Source organism: Mesoplodon densirostris, chromosome 3, assembly GCF_025265405.1.
Source record: "Mesoplodon densirostris isolate mMesDen1 chromosome 3, mMesDen1 primary haplotype, whole genome shotgun sequence".
Taxonomy (NCBI): Eukaryota; Metazoa; Chordata; class Mammalia; order Artiodactyla; family Ziphiidae; genus Mesoplodon; species Mesoplodon densirostris.
The window spans coordinates 119852819-119869274 of NC_082663.1; the positions used below are offsets into that span (position 1 = coordinate 119852819).

Genomic DNA, 16456 nt, shown 5'->3' on the forward strand with positions numbered 1-16456 from the left:
CCCCTGACTCAGGCTTTCATTACTTCACACCTGGCCTAAGCACAACAGCAAGACTGCTTGTTTCCTAGACTCCAGTACCTCCTTGTTCCATATCCCAACTCATACAATGCAGCCCAAACAAAACAAAACAAAAAGTTGTAATCTCCCTTTGACAATTTTTATCTTGGTAACTTTGCTTTTCAATAACTATGAACCGAAATTTAAAGCCCTCAGTCCAGTATTCAACATTTCTTTAACCAAATTTCTCTTTAATCCTCTTTCTGATTTCTCTGCACTGACCAAGTTATTCTTTTAACCATTCCCTTCCATTTGGAAGGCTTTACCTCTTCTATTTCCCTCAGTTAGTTCCTAGTTCAAAATGATAATAATCAAAGCTTTTTCCTAAATAAACTTACTCTATTTTGATTTCTCTTTTACTTTCTACCTGCTCAATACTGCAAAATAGTTTATTATACTGTCTTGAATTTGTCGTTCTGTTGTTTAAGACTGTTCTCTATTATCCCCACGTGCATTTTATCTACCTAATCATCAGTCAATAAGTATATGCATCAGTGTAACTGAAAAGAAGTACATTATCTTCTGCTTCTTTTATGTTTTCTCTAAAGACTTGGCAAAGTGCCATGCACACAACAGGAATTAAATAAATGTTGGTTGAATGTGCATGTGAAAAAATTGCAAAACTAATTTGAAATATTTGAAAAAAATTTTATTACACAAAAAGTATATGTTCACTGTGGAAAAGTAAAAAAGAAAAGTCTAGAAAATATAAATATTCAAAAAAGAAAAAAGAATTTTATAAATCTCCGTACGAATCTATTACCCCAAAGATAATTACTATTAACATCTTGGTTTTACATGTAACCTACCGTACTTTTTCCATACATGTATGATATTTGATTTAAAGTGATGACTATGTTTTGTGGTATGGAATGTCTCTTAAGTTATGTACCTTTAAAGTGTACCTCAAAAGGTCAACTGGACACACAACCTTTATTGGTCAAGGAGCACAGCATCACACACAGAAGTATACTAGTCACTTGAAGTAGATTTGGTATTTCTGATTCTCAACTCAGAGACCCTCCCACCAAATCCTACTTCCTCTCAACCCTACTGCATATTCTCCTTGACATGCTATTCTCTGTTAAACAATTCAAGGATTAAGGAATCCTGACAGAACCCCAAGGAAGAAAATGAATATGGGTATTAATTGTTCTCTCCTCTCTCCACTGTTGAGGACCTGAGTGATTCTACTACAAGAGATATTTATATACTTGTTAGTTTTAGAAGTTTATATATATATATATATATATATATATATATATATATATATATATATATACTTTTCCCATTTTCAGGTAGGCTCAGTAAATTTTCTGAATAATTTGGTATAATTTTCTTAGGCTATGTGGTGGGGTAGTCCAGCTGCAGGCATAGCTCCTTGTTTTTTAAAACATGCCCACTTCCTACATCTTGCAGGTATATTCAAGTATAGCTCAAATAAGTGGTAGCCTTCAGCCTGGTTGCAATTTTATGGTTTTTCAATTGAACTAAGTTGTGCCCAGAACTTCCTGGAGGATAGAGAGTAGGTTTATTGTAGGAAACAATAGTTTCCTATCCAGTTTATAGTACTGGCTAAATAAATTATAGTATGCCTGGTTAACAGAATACTATGAAGCAGTAAACAAGAATTACAGAGCTCTCTATATACTGACATGGAATATCTCTAGAATATATTAGGTGAAAAAAGCAAGATACAGAAGTGTGTATAGTATGCTGCCATTTGTGTTAAAAAGGGAAAAAGTAGACAGGTACGATATTGCTTATTTATGTATAAACATTCCTAGAAGGAGATTAGAAACCTGATAACATGGTTTGCTTATAAGAGGGGATCTGGGTGTTTAGTGGACAAAGTAAAAGGACTACTTTCATGGTATTTTTAAAATTCTTTTTGAAATGTGAACCATGTGAATATATTAACTATTCAGATTTTTTAATGTGAAATTACATGGTCTAAGAAACTAACAATATAGTTGGAGAAACCAAGAGATAAGTTTTAAATTAAATGTTTCCAACTGTTACAAAAGAGCGATCAAATTTGGTGGCAGTCAGGGATAATTTACCTAGAGTCCTAATTAGCAGGTTTATAAAGATATAATGGTTGAAGTATTATATCAGTTTACCTGATTGATGAAATTCCTCTACCTTTGAGGGTACCATGGAATCAACGTGATACAGTGGGAAGAGCATGGGTTTTGGGATCAGGCAGAAATAAATTCAAATCCTAGCCTTTTAATATACTGGCCTTATATGTTTGGGCAAGTTATATAACCTTTTTGGAGTTTCAATTTCCTTATCTGTAAAATGGGTGAAATCTTTTTTTTTTTTTTTTTTTTGGTACGCGGGCCTCTCACTGTTGTGGCCTCTCCCGTTGCGGAGCACAGGCTCCGGACGCGCAGGCTCAGCAGCCATGGTTCACAGGCCCAGCCGCTCCGCGGCATGTGGGATCTTCCCAGACCGGGGCACGAACCCGTGTCCCCTGCATTGGCAGGCGGACTCTTAACCACTATGCCACCAGGGAAGCCCTGGGTGAAATCTTGATAGGGTTATTATAAAGGTTGAATGACATAACATCCAAGTGCAACAAATTTGTTGGTTTACTTATCCTTCTTTCCTTATATACATGGGCTGAACTGAGATGGACTGACATGCAGAAATTAAATGTCTTGAGAAAATGCAGGTTGCATGTAAAAGAACTACATGTAGCTAAAGTCCCTGTACCTACAATTTAGTTGTCAATCTCATATTTCTTATGAGGAATAAAGCCTTTTTTACCTCAAAGTTTAAAAAATCCTTGGACTGTACAGTTTCCCTTTTTCCTTCCCTGTCTGAAAGATGATCAAAAGGAAGAGAGTGCTTTGAAACATGTTAAATTAGACCCTAATAAATATTCCCACTGGTTTTCTGTGGGAAAACATTTTATTCTAATGTTAATTTCCAACAAATATACTTTTAAGAGGGATTTTGTGCTCCACTACTTATTCAGCCTTTTAAAAATCAGTGTATTACTTCTTTCAGTAGTAAATATCATCTTAATATATATCAAAACCAAGGTTACCCACTAAATCACATTAGTACTTATTGATATTTTACACTGAATACAGAGTATGACTTTATAGTCATCAAATGTATTACTTGATATGATGATTTCTCAATTAGTTTTCACATTTGTAAAACCACATGAATGTGGCATATATGGAAATATTAAATTATATTTAATATACAATCTATATAGCAGTCACCAAAATCTAGGAGATAGTTCCTAACTCCAACACTGACTGTCAAACTACTGAAAACAAGTGTCTTAGGTAAAGGTCCTGGTGAAACAAAGATCACTGCTTGATCATTATACTCCCAGTTATACTCAGGGTTGGTTGCTAGGGACTGAGTAGAGAGTGTATTTTTCTCTCTCAAATATACTGGGGGAAATGTATATATCCAGATTTCCTTTCTCTGTCCTTGAGATTCACGTAATGAATTTAAAGAATTTGTTCAGGTAGCTACATTATTATTATTGTGATAGTGGTAGAAATGACAAGCAGTTCCTTTGTAATGTTGCACCAGTCAATACCTGTTTTTGCCTAAGGATGTAGCCATACCAATTCTGGATAATCCAGCTCTGAAGTGGGTTGGGCAGTGCTGGGTTTCTTTTGTTGGCACTATTAGTTTGAGTTGTGACCTAGTCACACATGCCTACTGAAGATATGAGCTAATTAAGTTGCACAGATTCTAACTAAAGCCAGTGTACATGGCATTTACATCAAAGTAGTTTTGTAGAAAAGGTACTTTCCCCACATTTTCTACAATGTATTATCTAGAAAGAACATTTACCTAAAATGTTCTGCTCATAGAAAACTGTCTCTTTTTGACATGTGAAATGCCAAAATGAGCATTTACCAAGCCAAAGAAATGTTCACAATCTTCGAATTGCTCTTTAAATAAATGTTTGGCAGAATCGATTTTTAAAGTCATTTTAAAAATCATTTTTTGTAGAATTTTCAGATTCCAGTTCAAGGGAGGTAAAATATTAAAAATTACACAATCAAGATATACAAGGCCCCTTGTTAAAGATGCAAGAGAGTAGACAATGCCAAAGCTTTTGCTTTTAGCCAATCTCTCTTGGCTAAACTCGTATGGACATTCTCAGGGTCAAAGAACATTTGCCATACAAACTTCCCCAAATGCCTTTCTTGCGATCTTTGATCATAGGATTAGTTAGAGCATTAGTTCTTTTAAAGCCCTCTTTATTGACAAAGGCGATAGAGAGATAGAGCTAACAGAGGTACAGAGAGCTCCTCTGAAGGGGGAAGACCCCCTTAGCTAGCCTTGGTTTGCATCACAGAGACAATTAGTGTGGCTGGCAGGAGCCAGGGCAGGTGGAGGACTTTTGAAGGAAGAGTAACTAAAAAAAGTTAGTCTTTGCTTTAAGCTTGGCACTTTGCTAAGCGCCTGACGTTATTACCAATTTATTCATAACAACAACTCAATGAGGGAGGTATTAATATTACCCCCATTTTACAGATGGGAGAACTGAAAGTCACAGAGACTAAACAACTAACGCCCGGAGGTCACACCGTAAATAAGTGGCGGCACCAGAACTCGAAATTGCTCCAGAGCACGCACTCTTAACCACTGCATTTAGCCCCGCGGTGTGATTCCGCGCGCTGTCCACGGCCTTCCCACCCTCCTTCGTGGGACAGTTCCCGGTACTGAGGCATGGCGCTGTCCAGCCCTCAGGCCCGCCGCCTTCCACAGGCAAGAGAACGCGGCCCCGAGGGGCGACCCCGCCCGCAGGTTGTAGAACTGCCGCGCCCAGCCACGTCCTGGCACGCGGGCTGGCCGAATCGCCTCCGGGCGGTCATCCTCAGCAGCTCTCTGGCTCCCTCAGCTCGGGGGGCTAGGCTCCTCTCGGAAAGGCAGGAGGCACTCAGCCGGAACAGCCCCGCTCGAACGTCTCTCCCAGACCCCTACTCCCGCCCAAAGAGCCAGAAGCAGAGTTTACACATCCTCCCCTGTCCCAGAGGCGGTGACCTCTCTAATGACTGACGCGCCGCTCCTCCAACCAGGGACGGGCAGGAAGGTGGAGCCTAGCTGAGACTGACAGCTTCTTCCCTCCAATCCGCGTGCAGCAACTCTCCGCGCCTGGCAGAGAGCGACAGGTGGGGACTGCGTTACCTCCGCGCCTCTTGCACCACTGACGTAAGAGCCTCACTAAGCGCTGGGTTAATTCACTCAAAATCTCACCAATTCTTGCAGGTCGTCACCTCAGCCGTCATTTTAATCAAGAGTGGAAATTCCCCAACCCTTTCCCGTCACCTCAGATGGGGGCGGGATGAATGGTACACTTACCGGCCAATTGTACCACGCGACGTCCTGTGACAAAGTGACCGACACTTTCTGTCGCCAATGAAGCTTTCCATTGTCAGGGGTCACTATGACTGACCACAAGGCCAACTAATCCACTTTAAGGTCGTGACGCGATAGTCAGAGAGACTGGCCAATAGACATAGAAAAAGACCGGAAGTCGGCACATGGGGACTAGTAGGCGGGTGTTCGCAACCGCCTAGGCCTGCGCGGGTCAACGTAGCTTGGGGGCCGCGAGCCAGGGAGCGGCGCGTGACGAAGAGTCTGAGCGACGGCTCGCCTTGGCCAATGATCTGCAGCCGCTGGGGAGCTGCAGCCAGTAGCGAGTGTGGGGGCGGGAGGCAGCAGGTTAGGCAGTGAGAAGTTAGTGGCGCTGCTGGGACGGGGGGAAGGAGACGCTTCTTCCTCCTGCTGGTCCTCTCGTTTCCCGGGATTGGCGGCGGCGGTGGCCGCGGCCGCGAGTGACTCGGCAGCGTCTCCGGCTCCGCGTGAGAACCATGCTGACCGACGGCGGAGGCGGCGGCACCTCCTTTGAGGAGGACCTGGACTCAGTGGCTCCGCGATCCGCCCCAGCCGGGGCCTCGGAGCCGCCTCCGCCGGGAGGGGTCGGACTGGGAATCCGCACCGTGAGACTCTTTGGGGAGGCCGGGCCAGCTCCGGGAGTCGGTGGCGGCGGCAGCGGTGCGGGCGGAGGGGACGCGGCGCTGGATTTCAAGTTGGCGGCTGCCGTCCTGAGGACCGGGGGTGGAGGTGTTGCCTCTGGTAGCGACGAGGACGAGGTGTCCGAGGTACGGCTCGGGGACCCCCGCCTCCCACACAGCTTGAGGCACGAATTCTCTCTGGGCCGGCGCAGGGCCGGGGCCACCCTCTCGCTGCTCAGGCGGAGTCGTTCTCTGACAGCGATCGGCTCCATGGCGGCAGTGGCAGCGGTGCGGGCCTAGTGCGCCCTCGGCTTACTCTTCAGCCCGCGGATCGAGCCGGACCGCTTCCCGTCACCATCCATAGACCCACAATAGGGAATCCTTTGGTCTCTGAGCTTCGCGCGGGAACCGGGACTCCTCGGGCACCTCCCGCCCACCCCGCTTTGGAGATGGGGGGGCGGGGTCTTGCCAGAGTCCCTGCCCTTGGTACTGAGAGAGCGAGACAGAGGGTCAGGGTGAGAGAGGGCGAGTGAGACAGAGACAGAGAGACAGAGCTGGCTTGCCTAAAGAGCATTGCCACTGTACTGTGTCTCTCGTCAGAGTTGCAGGGTTGGACATTATTTGCCTTATGCCTTGTGTGTTTAAGGAGGGGTCTTAATTCTCCTCTATAGTTTGAGACAGGTGAGTACTAAGGAGCTCTCTGCTTCTGCGCTGAAAAATCACGTGGGTCTTGCGCCTGGAACTTTGTGTGAAGTTAGACAGGAAAAGAAAGTTCCAGTGCATCTTTGAGCTTCGCAACAGCTGGATAGCTGAACTCTGGAGATTTTTAGGCTTGGAGAAGATGAGGCCCTGTATGGACACCTTTTGCAGTGAGGGAAACTTGTTATCAGGTCCTTAGTTTCTTTTAGCTCTTACACTGGGCCTTTTTAGGTCTAGGCAACCTAGAATGGTAGGCATCAACTTTTGGGCTCTAGGGCAAAAGGAGATATTTTATATCTGCACTTTTTCCCCTTGACTTTGACTTGGTTATAGTACTGTCTTGTGATGACTATTGTTCTAAGTGCTCAGAGTATTCTATTTTGGTTCTAAGGTGCCTGGTTCATCCCCTATGACATTTTAACCTCAGTGTTGGTCTTAAAGTACAGGGATTTCTATATATGTACAACTATCCTGGCTTTTGTGTTTGAGAGGAATAAGGAGACACTGCATTTGTGGGTTGTAGAATACATTTAGTGCACAGTCTTACCATTCTTGGTCTGAACAGGAATTCCTTTAGATTTAAAACCTTAGTGTATTCTAACCGCAATATTTTGCTTTGGAAAAAACTGTGGGTTGTAAAGGAGATAGTTCCTTGAATATCTGTATCTTTGAATTTCATTATAAGAGAAATAACTTCTAAGTCAAGGTGGGACAGGATTTTATTTGAGTAGGCAGTTACGGAGAGACTCTCTGGAGCACTTCCGCTCCTGGGCTTGTGGAAGACTTTCATTTAGACTTTGAATGAAAATTGATGAGAGATGAACCTAGAACACATTTACCTTTTACCTAGGAAATAAAGTGGGAATATCTTTAGGCTCTAAAGATTAGAGTCTATTTTTCTTTGAAACTTCTAAGAGAGACTGAAAAGGTTTGCTTTGGTCTGAATGTGATAGAAGGATGATGTCCTTGATTTCTGGACCATTTTTGCATAATTGTCATTGATGAGTTGAAACATCACACATTTGTTTTTACTTCAGTAGTATTCTTAAATTTCTTCAGAGGTAGAGTGCTAGTGAGCTTCCAAAGTTATGAATCTCTAACTCTATCGGCTCATGTGTTATATCTGGGTAAATGAGCTTTTGCAATAACCATTTATGTGAGGCTTGTTCGCGCATCCATATGACATGGAGAAGAAATTCCTGGAATATCTAGCGTCTGTTGTATAGTATGTGTGGTAGGATATAGTCTATACCTTTGTGAGTGAAATGACCTTTTTTTCCCAAGCATATTTCTTGGATTTTCTTTTCTCTCTGACAAGATGAGTGTCTTCTCCCATATTATTAACTTTGAATTTCCAGTGTGAAAAGACCATAAATAATATTCTTCAAAAAACACTCACCCAGCTGGCATTTGATGAATAATAATAGAATCTTTATTTTCATCATACCTAGGTGTTTTAGAACCAAATATTTAGAATGTAGACATTCAGAGAGATGGGTTAGTTTGTAGTTTGAGAGTGAAGTTTGTCTTCTTCCCCGAATGGGGCAGGACTAGGTGAGAAGTGAGTAAGAAATGTGGAGGCCTAGTGCATTTGCTCTAGAGTTAGTTGAAATTCTATACATTTGGTATACAGAAATGTAGATACTTTAAGGACCTCTTTTCTATTCATTATCAGAGCCTACAGCTGAGAAAAAACAAGGTACTTTCCCTCACTGGCTAAGTCAAAACACCTTTTAGTTTGAAGAAGGGGCTTGGATCTTTTTGTAAATTTTTTATATTAGAATTGTGCTAGCTTAGGGAATGTCACCCTTGGGGATCTTTGGTTCTTGTTGTTTTAAACATTGGGGTGAATACCTGTTTTGTATTTCTTCAGACATGCTGAGCATGTTCCTTAGCTGCCCAAGGCCTTGAATAGAAGAGTCAGAACTTGCATTGGATTATTTTGATATGTACCCATTTTTCAGAATAGAAGTCAGGTTGAAAATTCTTTAAAAATCTATTTTTAAATGTTAACTTTAGATTTGTAGTCTTTTTTTTTAAAGTAAGGTAAAAGGAAAATAAAATTCCTAAAGAAAGGATTTTGGTGAGGTTTATGATCTTTAATCTTTTGTCTTAAGAATGTATGCATATACTGTATGTATATGTGTGTGACATCTTCCTTTTAAAATTATAAAAGTAATATGGTCCTATGGTAAAAAAGTCCAACGGTGTAGATAGTAGATATAAGATGAAAAGTAAAAGTTCTTCTCACCCCTACTGACCCTTCAAATCCCACTCTTCAGAGATACCAGTATTGAAATTTTTCTTTTAGAAAAATTTCCAGGCCTATATAGGCTTATATGTATATGTATACATGTTCATATACACACTTAAAAGATAGATATCCTATCTTGAGACAGGTGCTATATTTACAATTAGTTAAAAGCACATGGAAATTGTGTACAACATTTTATAGCAAATTATAGCAAAAGCTTTGTAGGGATTTTTTTTTTTCCTGAAGATTATGTTAAAGAGTCAAAAGCACAGGCCATACAGAGGGTCCATTCTGATTTTCTCTAATATGAGATGGATCATTTCCTTTAGGGTTACTTATGACCTACTATCTAGATAGAGCGAAGTTTCTCAACAGCAACATATCGACATTTGGGGCCAGATAATACTTTGTTGTGAGGGGCTCTCCTGTGCTTTAGCAGCATCCCTGGCGTTTACTCACTAGATGCCAGTAAAACCCACCCAGTTGTGACAGCTAAAAATGTCCTTAGACAAAGCCAAATGTCTTGTGGGGCAAAATCACCCCTTGTTGAGAATCACTGGTCTAGAGGCCCACTCTTATCTGGGATGGCAATTTTGTCATGAATACTTTGTATTCAAAGTTCAGGTAAACAAGGTGAGTCACTGCTTTTAATAGCATCTCAGGGCTTATGCTCATAACCTGAACAAGAGAGAAATTGAAAGAGGGTACGGACAGGTGTTCTGGTTTTTTAAAAAATTTATTTTATTTTATTTTATTTATTTATTTTTGGCTGCGTTGGGTCTTCGTTGCTGCAGGGGATTTCTCTAGTTGTGTTGAGCGGGGGCTACTCTTCACTGCAGTGTGCGGGCTTCTCATTGAGGTGTGGCTTCTCTTGTTGCGGAGCACGGGCTCTAGGCGCGCAGGCTTCAGTAGTTGCGGCAGGCGGGCTTAGTTGCTCCGTGGCATGTGGGATCTTCCCGGACCAGAGCTCGAACCCGTGTCCCCTGCATTGGCAGGCATATTCTTTTTTTTTGCAGTACACGAGCCTCTCACTGTTGTTGGCTCATGGGCCTAGCTGCTCCGCGGCATGTGGGATCCTCCCAGACTGGGGCACGAACCCACGTCCCCTGCATCGGCAGGCGGACTCTCAACCACTGCGCCACCAGGGAAGCCCTGGCAGGCGTATTATTAATCACTGTGCTACCAGGGAAGCCCCGGACAGGTTTAATGTTATAAATTTTCCATGGTAAATTTATAATTTTAGGAAACTTAAAATGCTATATTGTTTTTGAAAAATTCATTTATTGTCCATGAAAATGAATTTCTAAAAATCCTTTATGGGGACTTTGTTCAAGGTAGAAAGGCTTTACTCCATAAATTATCATCAGTAGTGATAAAATAGGAAATAAACCTTTGAATTCTAGTGAGCAAATTTTGGAGACATAAAAATGTCGATTGAAGGAAAAATTACATGTTATTACTGTAACAATTTTTTTTTAATTTATTTAATTTATTTTATTTTTGGCTGCGTTGGGTCTTCACTGCAGCAAGCGGGCTCTCTCTAGTTGTGGCGAACACGAGCCACTCTTTGCTGCAGTGCACAGGCCTTTCATTGCGGTGGCCTCTCCCATTGCAGAGCTTGGGCTCCAGGCATGCAGGCCTCAGTAGTTGTGGCACATGGGCTCAGTAGTTGTGGCTCACGGGCTCTAGAATGCAGGCTCAGTAGTTGTGGTGCCCGGGCTTAGTTGCTCCGCAGCATGTGGGATCTTCCCGGACCAAGGCTCGAACCTGTGTCCCCTGCAGTGGCAGGCGGACTCTCAACCACTGTGCCACCAGGGAAGCCCCTGTAACAATTTTTTATATTGCATGAGCATCAACCTTGCACAAGTTTCATTCTGTAAAGCCTTAAGACGTCACATAAAATGATTCCTTGGTGAGTATGGTTATATGAATGGTGGGTTGAAACAGAGTTGGTTAGGTATGGGTAGAGGAAAACCTTTTTGTGAAACTCGGAGTATGTAGAGGTTTTCTTTTGGTTATTATTTAGTACATTTTCATAGGTGATTTACATTTGTACAGTTCATAAGACTAATATAAAGGCAAATACAGGAAAAAGTCTTGACCTTACTCCTGCTCCCAAGTATCCTGCCCTTTACACTTTTAATTATTTATTTATTTATTTATTTTCGGCTGCGTTGAGTCTTCGTTGCTGTGCACGGGCTTTCTCTAATTGCGGCAAGCGGGGTTAACTCTTCGTTGCGGTGCATTGGCTTCTCATTGCAGTGGCTTCTCTTGCAGAGCACAGGTTCTAGGCACATGAGCTTCAGTAGTTGTGACTCGCAGGCTTGGTAGCTCTGGCTCACGGGCTCTTGAGCACAGGCTCAGTAGTTGTGGCGCACGGGCTTAGTTCCTCCGCGGCATGTGGGATCTTCCCGGACCAGGGCTCGAACCCGTGTCCCCTGCATTGGCAGACGGATTCTTAACCACTGTGCCACCAGGGAAGTCCTCTCACTTGTTTCTGTTTTGAGATAATGCCCTTCCTACTGTTATGAAATTAATTTTTAAAATATCCGTGTTTGACAAAATATCAAATTGGAAAGTTCATGTTAGGACTCTGGGTAAAGCCTCAACAGTCTGGGAACCATTGATCTGAATGACTTGCTCAGGATCACACTGCTAATTTATAGTAGAAAATAGCTTATGTGACTCCCATTATAGTTATATTTAACTGCTATATTGTCCTGCTGACTGTTTCTCTTCTGATGCATGAATTTAATTAGTTGCTTAGGAAATGCCTTCTCAAACTAGCATTTAATCCGTAGTTGACCTTGTTGGAAAACTTTTATATTATGAAATTGGTGACTGCCATGTAGATCAATCAGTATATTAAGAAGTCAGTCAGGGACTTCCCTGGTGGCGCAGTGGTTAAGAATACGCCTGCCAGTGCAGGGGACACAGGTCCGAGCCCCGGTCCCGGAAGATCCCACATGCTGCGGAGCAACTAAGCCCGTGCGCCACAACTACTGAGCCTGCACTCTGGAGCCCGCGAGCCACAACTACTGAGCCCGAGTGCAACAACTACTGAAGCCCACGCGCCTAGAGCCCGTGCTCTGCAACAAGAGAAGCCACCCAGTGAGAAGCCCATGAACCGCAAGGAAGAGTAGCCCCCGCTCGTGGCAACTAGAGAAAAGCCCGCGCGCAGCAACAAAGACACAAAGCAGCCAAAAATAAAAATAAATAAATAAATATTTAAAAAATTATTCAAAAAAGAAAAAAGGCAGTCAAAAGTGTGCCATTGAGTATTGGAGGAACACTACTTTAAGGTAATTTTGTAATTGCACTTAAACTCTGAAAGTTTAGGTCTTATTATTATTCATTTTAAGCGAATTAAGAAATATTAGAAGTACCAACATAGAAAGGCATATACCCAGCTTTGTACCTTTGCCACTATGGGAAACATTGGTTTTAATTTGTAAAAATTAAAATCTGTGTGCTATTCTATTGGTAGTTATTTACAGCGTATGGTTCCTATGAATAATCATTTGCCTTATGATGATTGACTGGTTTACCTTTCTTCTGGTCAACTTTACCTAAACTAGGAGGAAAGTAAAGTTGTATATAAAGCTTTTTTTTAATTTGATAAGCTGAAATTTAGCAACAGTTTGTCAAAGAACACATTCTGCTCTTACTCCGCTATACATCCTTCTGTTCTCACAGTTTTTCCCTTAACAGATGCTGGATGCTGTTTTCATTAGTAGAAAGAGTTTGTTTGTTTGTTTTTTTAAAGTAGATATCCCACTGTATCCTAGTGGTTTGATTCACTGCGTTAGTTTGCAATTTTGAAAAGAAAAAGGCAAGTACACTCCCAGGGATTAGCCCCAAGAACCAAAGAGTTGAACAGAACAGTTTATTAAATTGTCAAGTTTTGATGCTTTGTAATGAGGACAGTTAGGTTGAGAACAATTTTTTTAAATTGTAGTAAAACAAGGATAACAAAATTTACCGTTTTAACCATTTTTAAAAATTGTGTTAAAATATACATAACATAAAATTTACCTGTTTGTTTTGGCCATGCCGTGTGGCATGTGGGATCTTAGTTCCCCAACAAGGGTTTGAACCCTCGCCCCCTGCAGTGGAAGTGCGAAGTCTTAACCACTGGACCGCTGGGGAAGTCCAGAATTTACCATTTTAACTATTTTAAAGTGGTTTTAAGTACATTCACATTGTTGTGCAACTATCACCACCAGCCATCTCCAGAACTTTTTCATCTTCCAAAACTGAAACTTTGTACCCATTAAACAGTAATGCCCTGTCCTCGCTTCTCCAGTCCCTTGGCAACCACAATTCCACTTTCTTTCTCTTTGATTTTGACTACTCTAGGTATCTCAAATAAGTGAAATCATACACTTTTTCTACTTTTTGTGACTGGCTTATTTTACTTAGCATAATGCCTTCAAGGTTCATCCATGTTTGCAGCATGTCTGACACTTAGCTGAATACTATTCTACTGTATGTATATACCATATTTTGTTTATTCATTCATCTGTTGATGGACACTTGGATTGCTCCTCTGCCTTTTGGCTGGTGTGAATATGCTGCTGTGAACATAGGTGTATAAATACATGTTCAAGTCCCTGCTTTTGCTTCTTTTCTGGTATATACCCAGAAGTGGGATTGCTGGATCATCTGTTAATTCTATTTTTAATTTTTTGAGGAACCACCATACTGTTTTCCATAGCAGCTGTACCATTTTACATTCCCACTGGCAAAGCACAAGGATTCTGATTTCTCCATATTCTAGCCAATACTTGTTTTCTGTTTTTGAGATTAGCCATTCTAATGGGTGTGGTTTTGATGTTGAACATCTTTTCATGTGCTTATTGGCCATTTGTGTATCATCTTTGGAGAGATGTCTATTCAAATCCTTTGCCTCTTTTTTTTTTTTGGCTACACTGCCCAGCTTGTGGGATCTTAGTTCGCTGATCAGAGATTGAACCTGGGCCTGTGCAGTGAAAGCACCAAGTCCTAACCACTGGACCACCAGGGAATTCCCCCTTTGCCCATTTTTAATTGGGTTGTTTTTTCATTGTTTAATTGTAGGAGTTCTTTGGATGTTAATCCCTATCATATGTATAATATGTATAATTTGCACATATTTTCTAACATTCCATTGGTTGCCTTTTTACTCTGTTGTCCTTTCGTGCTTAAAAGGTTTTAGTTTAGATGAAGTTCAGTTTATCTGTTTTTTTTCTTTTATTGTTTGTGCTTTTGGTTTCATATCCATAAAGTTGTTGCCAAATCCTGTGTCATGAAGATTTTTTCCCAATGTTTTCTTCTAAGAATTTTATCCTTTTAGCTCTTACATTTAGGTCTTTGAGCCATTTTGAGTTAACTTTTGTTTTTGGTGTAAGGTCAGCATTTAACTTCATTCTTTAGCTTGTGGATATCCAGTTTTTCCAGCACCACTTGTTGAAAAGACTGTAATTTCTCCATTGAATGGTCTTGGTATCTTGGTTGAAATGAATTGATCTTCTATGGGAGGGCTTTTTCTGGGCTCTCTGTTCTATTCCATTGGTTTCTATATCTGACTTCATGCTAGTATCTCACTGTTTTTATTACTGTGGCTTTAGTAGTAAGTTTTGAAGTCAGGCAGTATTAATCCTCCCACTGTGTTCTTTTTCAAGATTGTTTGACTAGCCAGGGTTCCTTGAGATTCCACGTGAATTTTAGGATGGGTCTTTGTATTTCTGTAAAAAATGCTGTGGGATTTTGATAGGGATTGCATTGAATCTATAGATTGCTTTATGAGAACAAGTTTGAATACAAATCTTACATAATTGTTTCACCACAGTAGATATTAGCAAATCAGAAAGCTTGAGACTGACAAAACATTTGAAACCTTCTATGACAGGAAGAGACTGAGCACTCACTGATGTCCTCCCTGAAGCCATTGAACCCAGTTCACATGGAATACTGTGCTCTAAGTAGATGTTTCTTTTTTTTTTTTAAGTCTTTATTGGATTTGTTGCCATATTGCTTCTGTTTTATGTTTTGGTTTTTTGGCCACGAGGCACACGTGGGATCTTAGCTCCCTGACCAGGGATCGAACCTGCATCCCCTTCATTGGAAGGTGAAGTCTTATCCACTGAACACCAGGGAAGTCCCTAAGTAGATGTTTCTGTAATATAATCAGTATTTTTTCCCTGTTTGTCCTCATATTGACTAATTTGTGATTGATCATGATGCTTCATATGTTGATTAAAAGCTAGAAAGAATACTTTTTATCCTTTTTATCACTAGAGATGGGAAGAGTTCCATTTTGGAAAAATTGTCTCAATCTGGTATTAAATCTAGATAAATGAACCTGTAGTATTTTCTTTAATGATGTAGAATTTAAAAGTTTTCACATAGGCATTTTATGAAATCTGAGTCAGAAAGTAAAGGTTTGGCCATGTCAGTTGATACCTTGAGTGGTACACTTTGAAAGTACTTCCAGCACTTATCAGCTTCTAATTGATTTTCTCCTCGTGTTTACCTATTCTGCTAAATCTCTACATTTCTATTTTGGCCTTTTAAAAATTGTACAGTTGATAAATTCAGTAACATGTGACACAGACTGTCATTATCAAAGAGCAAATCCCGAAAGGGGCAGTAGTCCAATTATATTGGATATATCCTCTATTTTTTTTGCTACATTTTATTTTGATATAATTTCAAACTTACTGGAAAGTTGCAAGAATAGTACAAAGATCTCCTCCCATATATCCTTTATCTAGACAGACCAATTTTGTTCATTTTGTCCCATTCCTCTCTCTCGACAAACAAGTAATTTATTTTCTGAATCATTTGAAAGTAGATTGCATACATCCTGTCTCTTTTACCCTTAAATTCTTTAGTGTATCTTGCCTAACAACAAAGGCATTCTCTTACATAATCACAGTGTATTTATCAAAATAGGAAATTTAATAAATTTCTGAAGTATTTTTCAAATTCAAATTCCTAAAGTTAAAAAAATTGAAATAGAATTCACATAATATAGAATTCACTCTTCAAATTGTACAGTTTAGTGGTTTTTTAATACATTCACAAAGTTGTGCAACCTTCACCGTTACCTATTTTAAAAAAATTTCATCACCCCCAAACAAAACTTTGTACCCATTAGCAGGCATTTCCCATTCTGTCCCTGCAGCTTTGGTAATCACTTTCTGTCTCACTGGATTTGCCTAGTCTGGGCATTTCATATAAATGGAATCATATAATATGTGATCTTTTGTGCCTCACTTCTTTCACTTAGTATATTGTTTTCAAGATTTCTACATGTTGTATCATGTGTCAGTACTAAATTGGAATAATATGTTTTGTGGATATACCACATTTTGTTCATTGGTTGATGACATTTGGATTATTTCCACATTTTGACTATTGTAAATAATGATACTATGAACATTTGTGTACAAGTTTT

The 16456-nt window shown here is 40.6% G+C and overlaps 1 protein-coding gene across 13 annotated transcripts in view; it reads left to right on the top strand.

Moving 5' to 3' along the window:
* Positions 1 to 5791: 5791 nt before the first annotated feature.
* The window catches only part of ANKHD1 (ankyrin repeat and KH domain containing 1), a 124112-nt gene continuing 113447 nt past the window's right edge, over positions 5792 to 16456 (top strand). For 6 of the 13 annotated variants that reach the window (XM_060093448.1, XM_060093447.1, XM_060093449.1 and 3 more), the window contains exon 1: positions 5794 to 6209. In XM_060093448.1, the coding sequence (XP_059949431.1) occupies positions 5919 to 6209 (291 nt within the window). In that variant the 5' untranslated portion in view covers positions 5794 to 5918. Of the gene's footprint in view, positions 6210 to 16456 lie in introns of all 13 variants that reach the window. The other 7 variants (XM_060093455.1, XM_060093456.1, XM_060093457.1 and 4 more) reach the window with 3 other exon arrangements.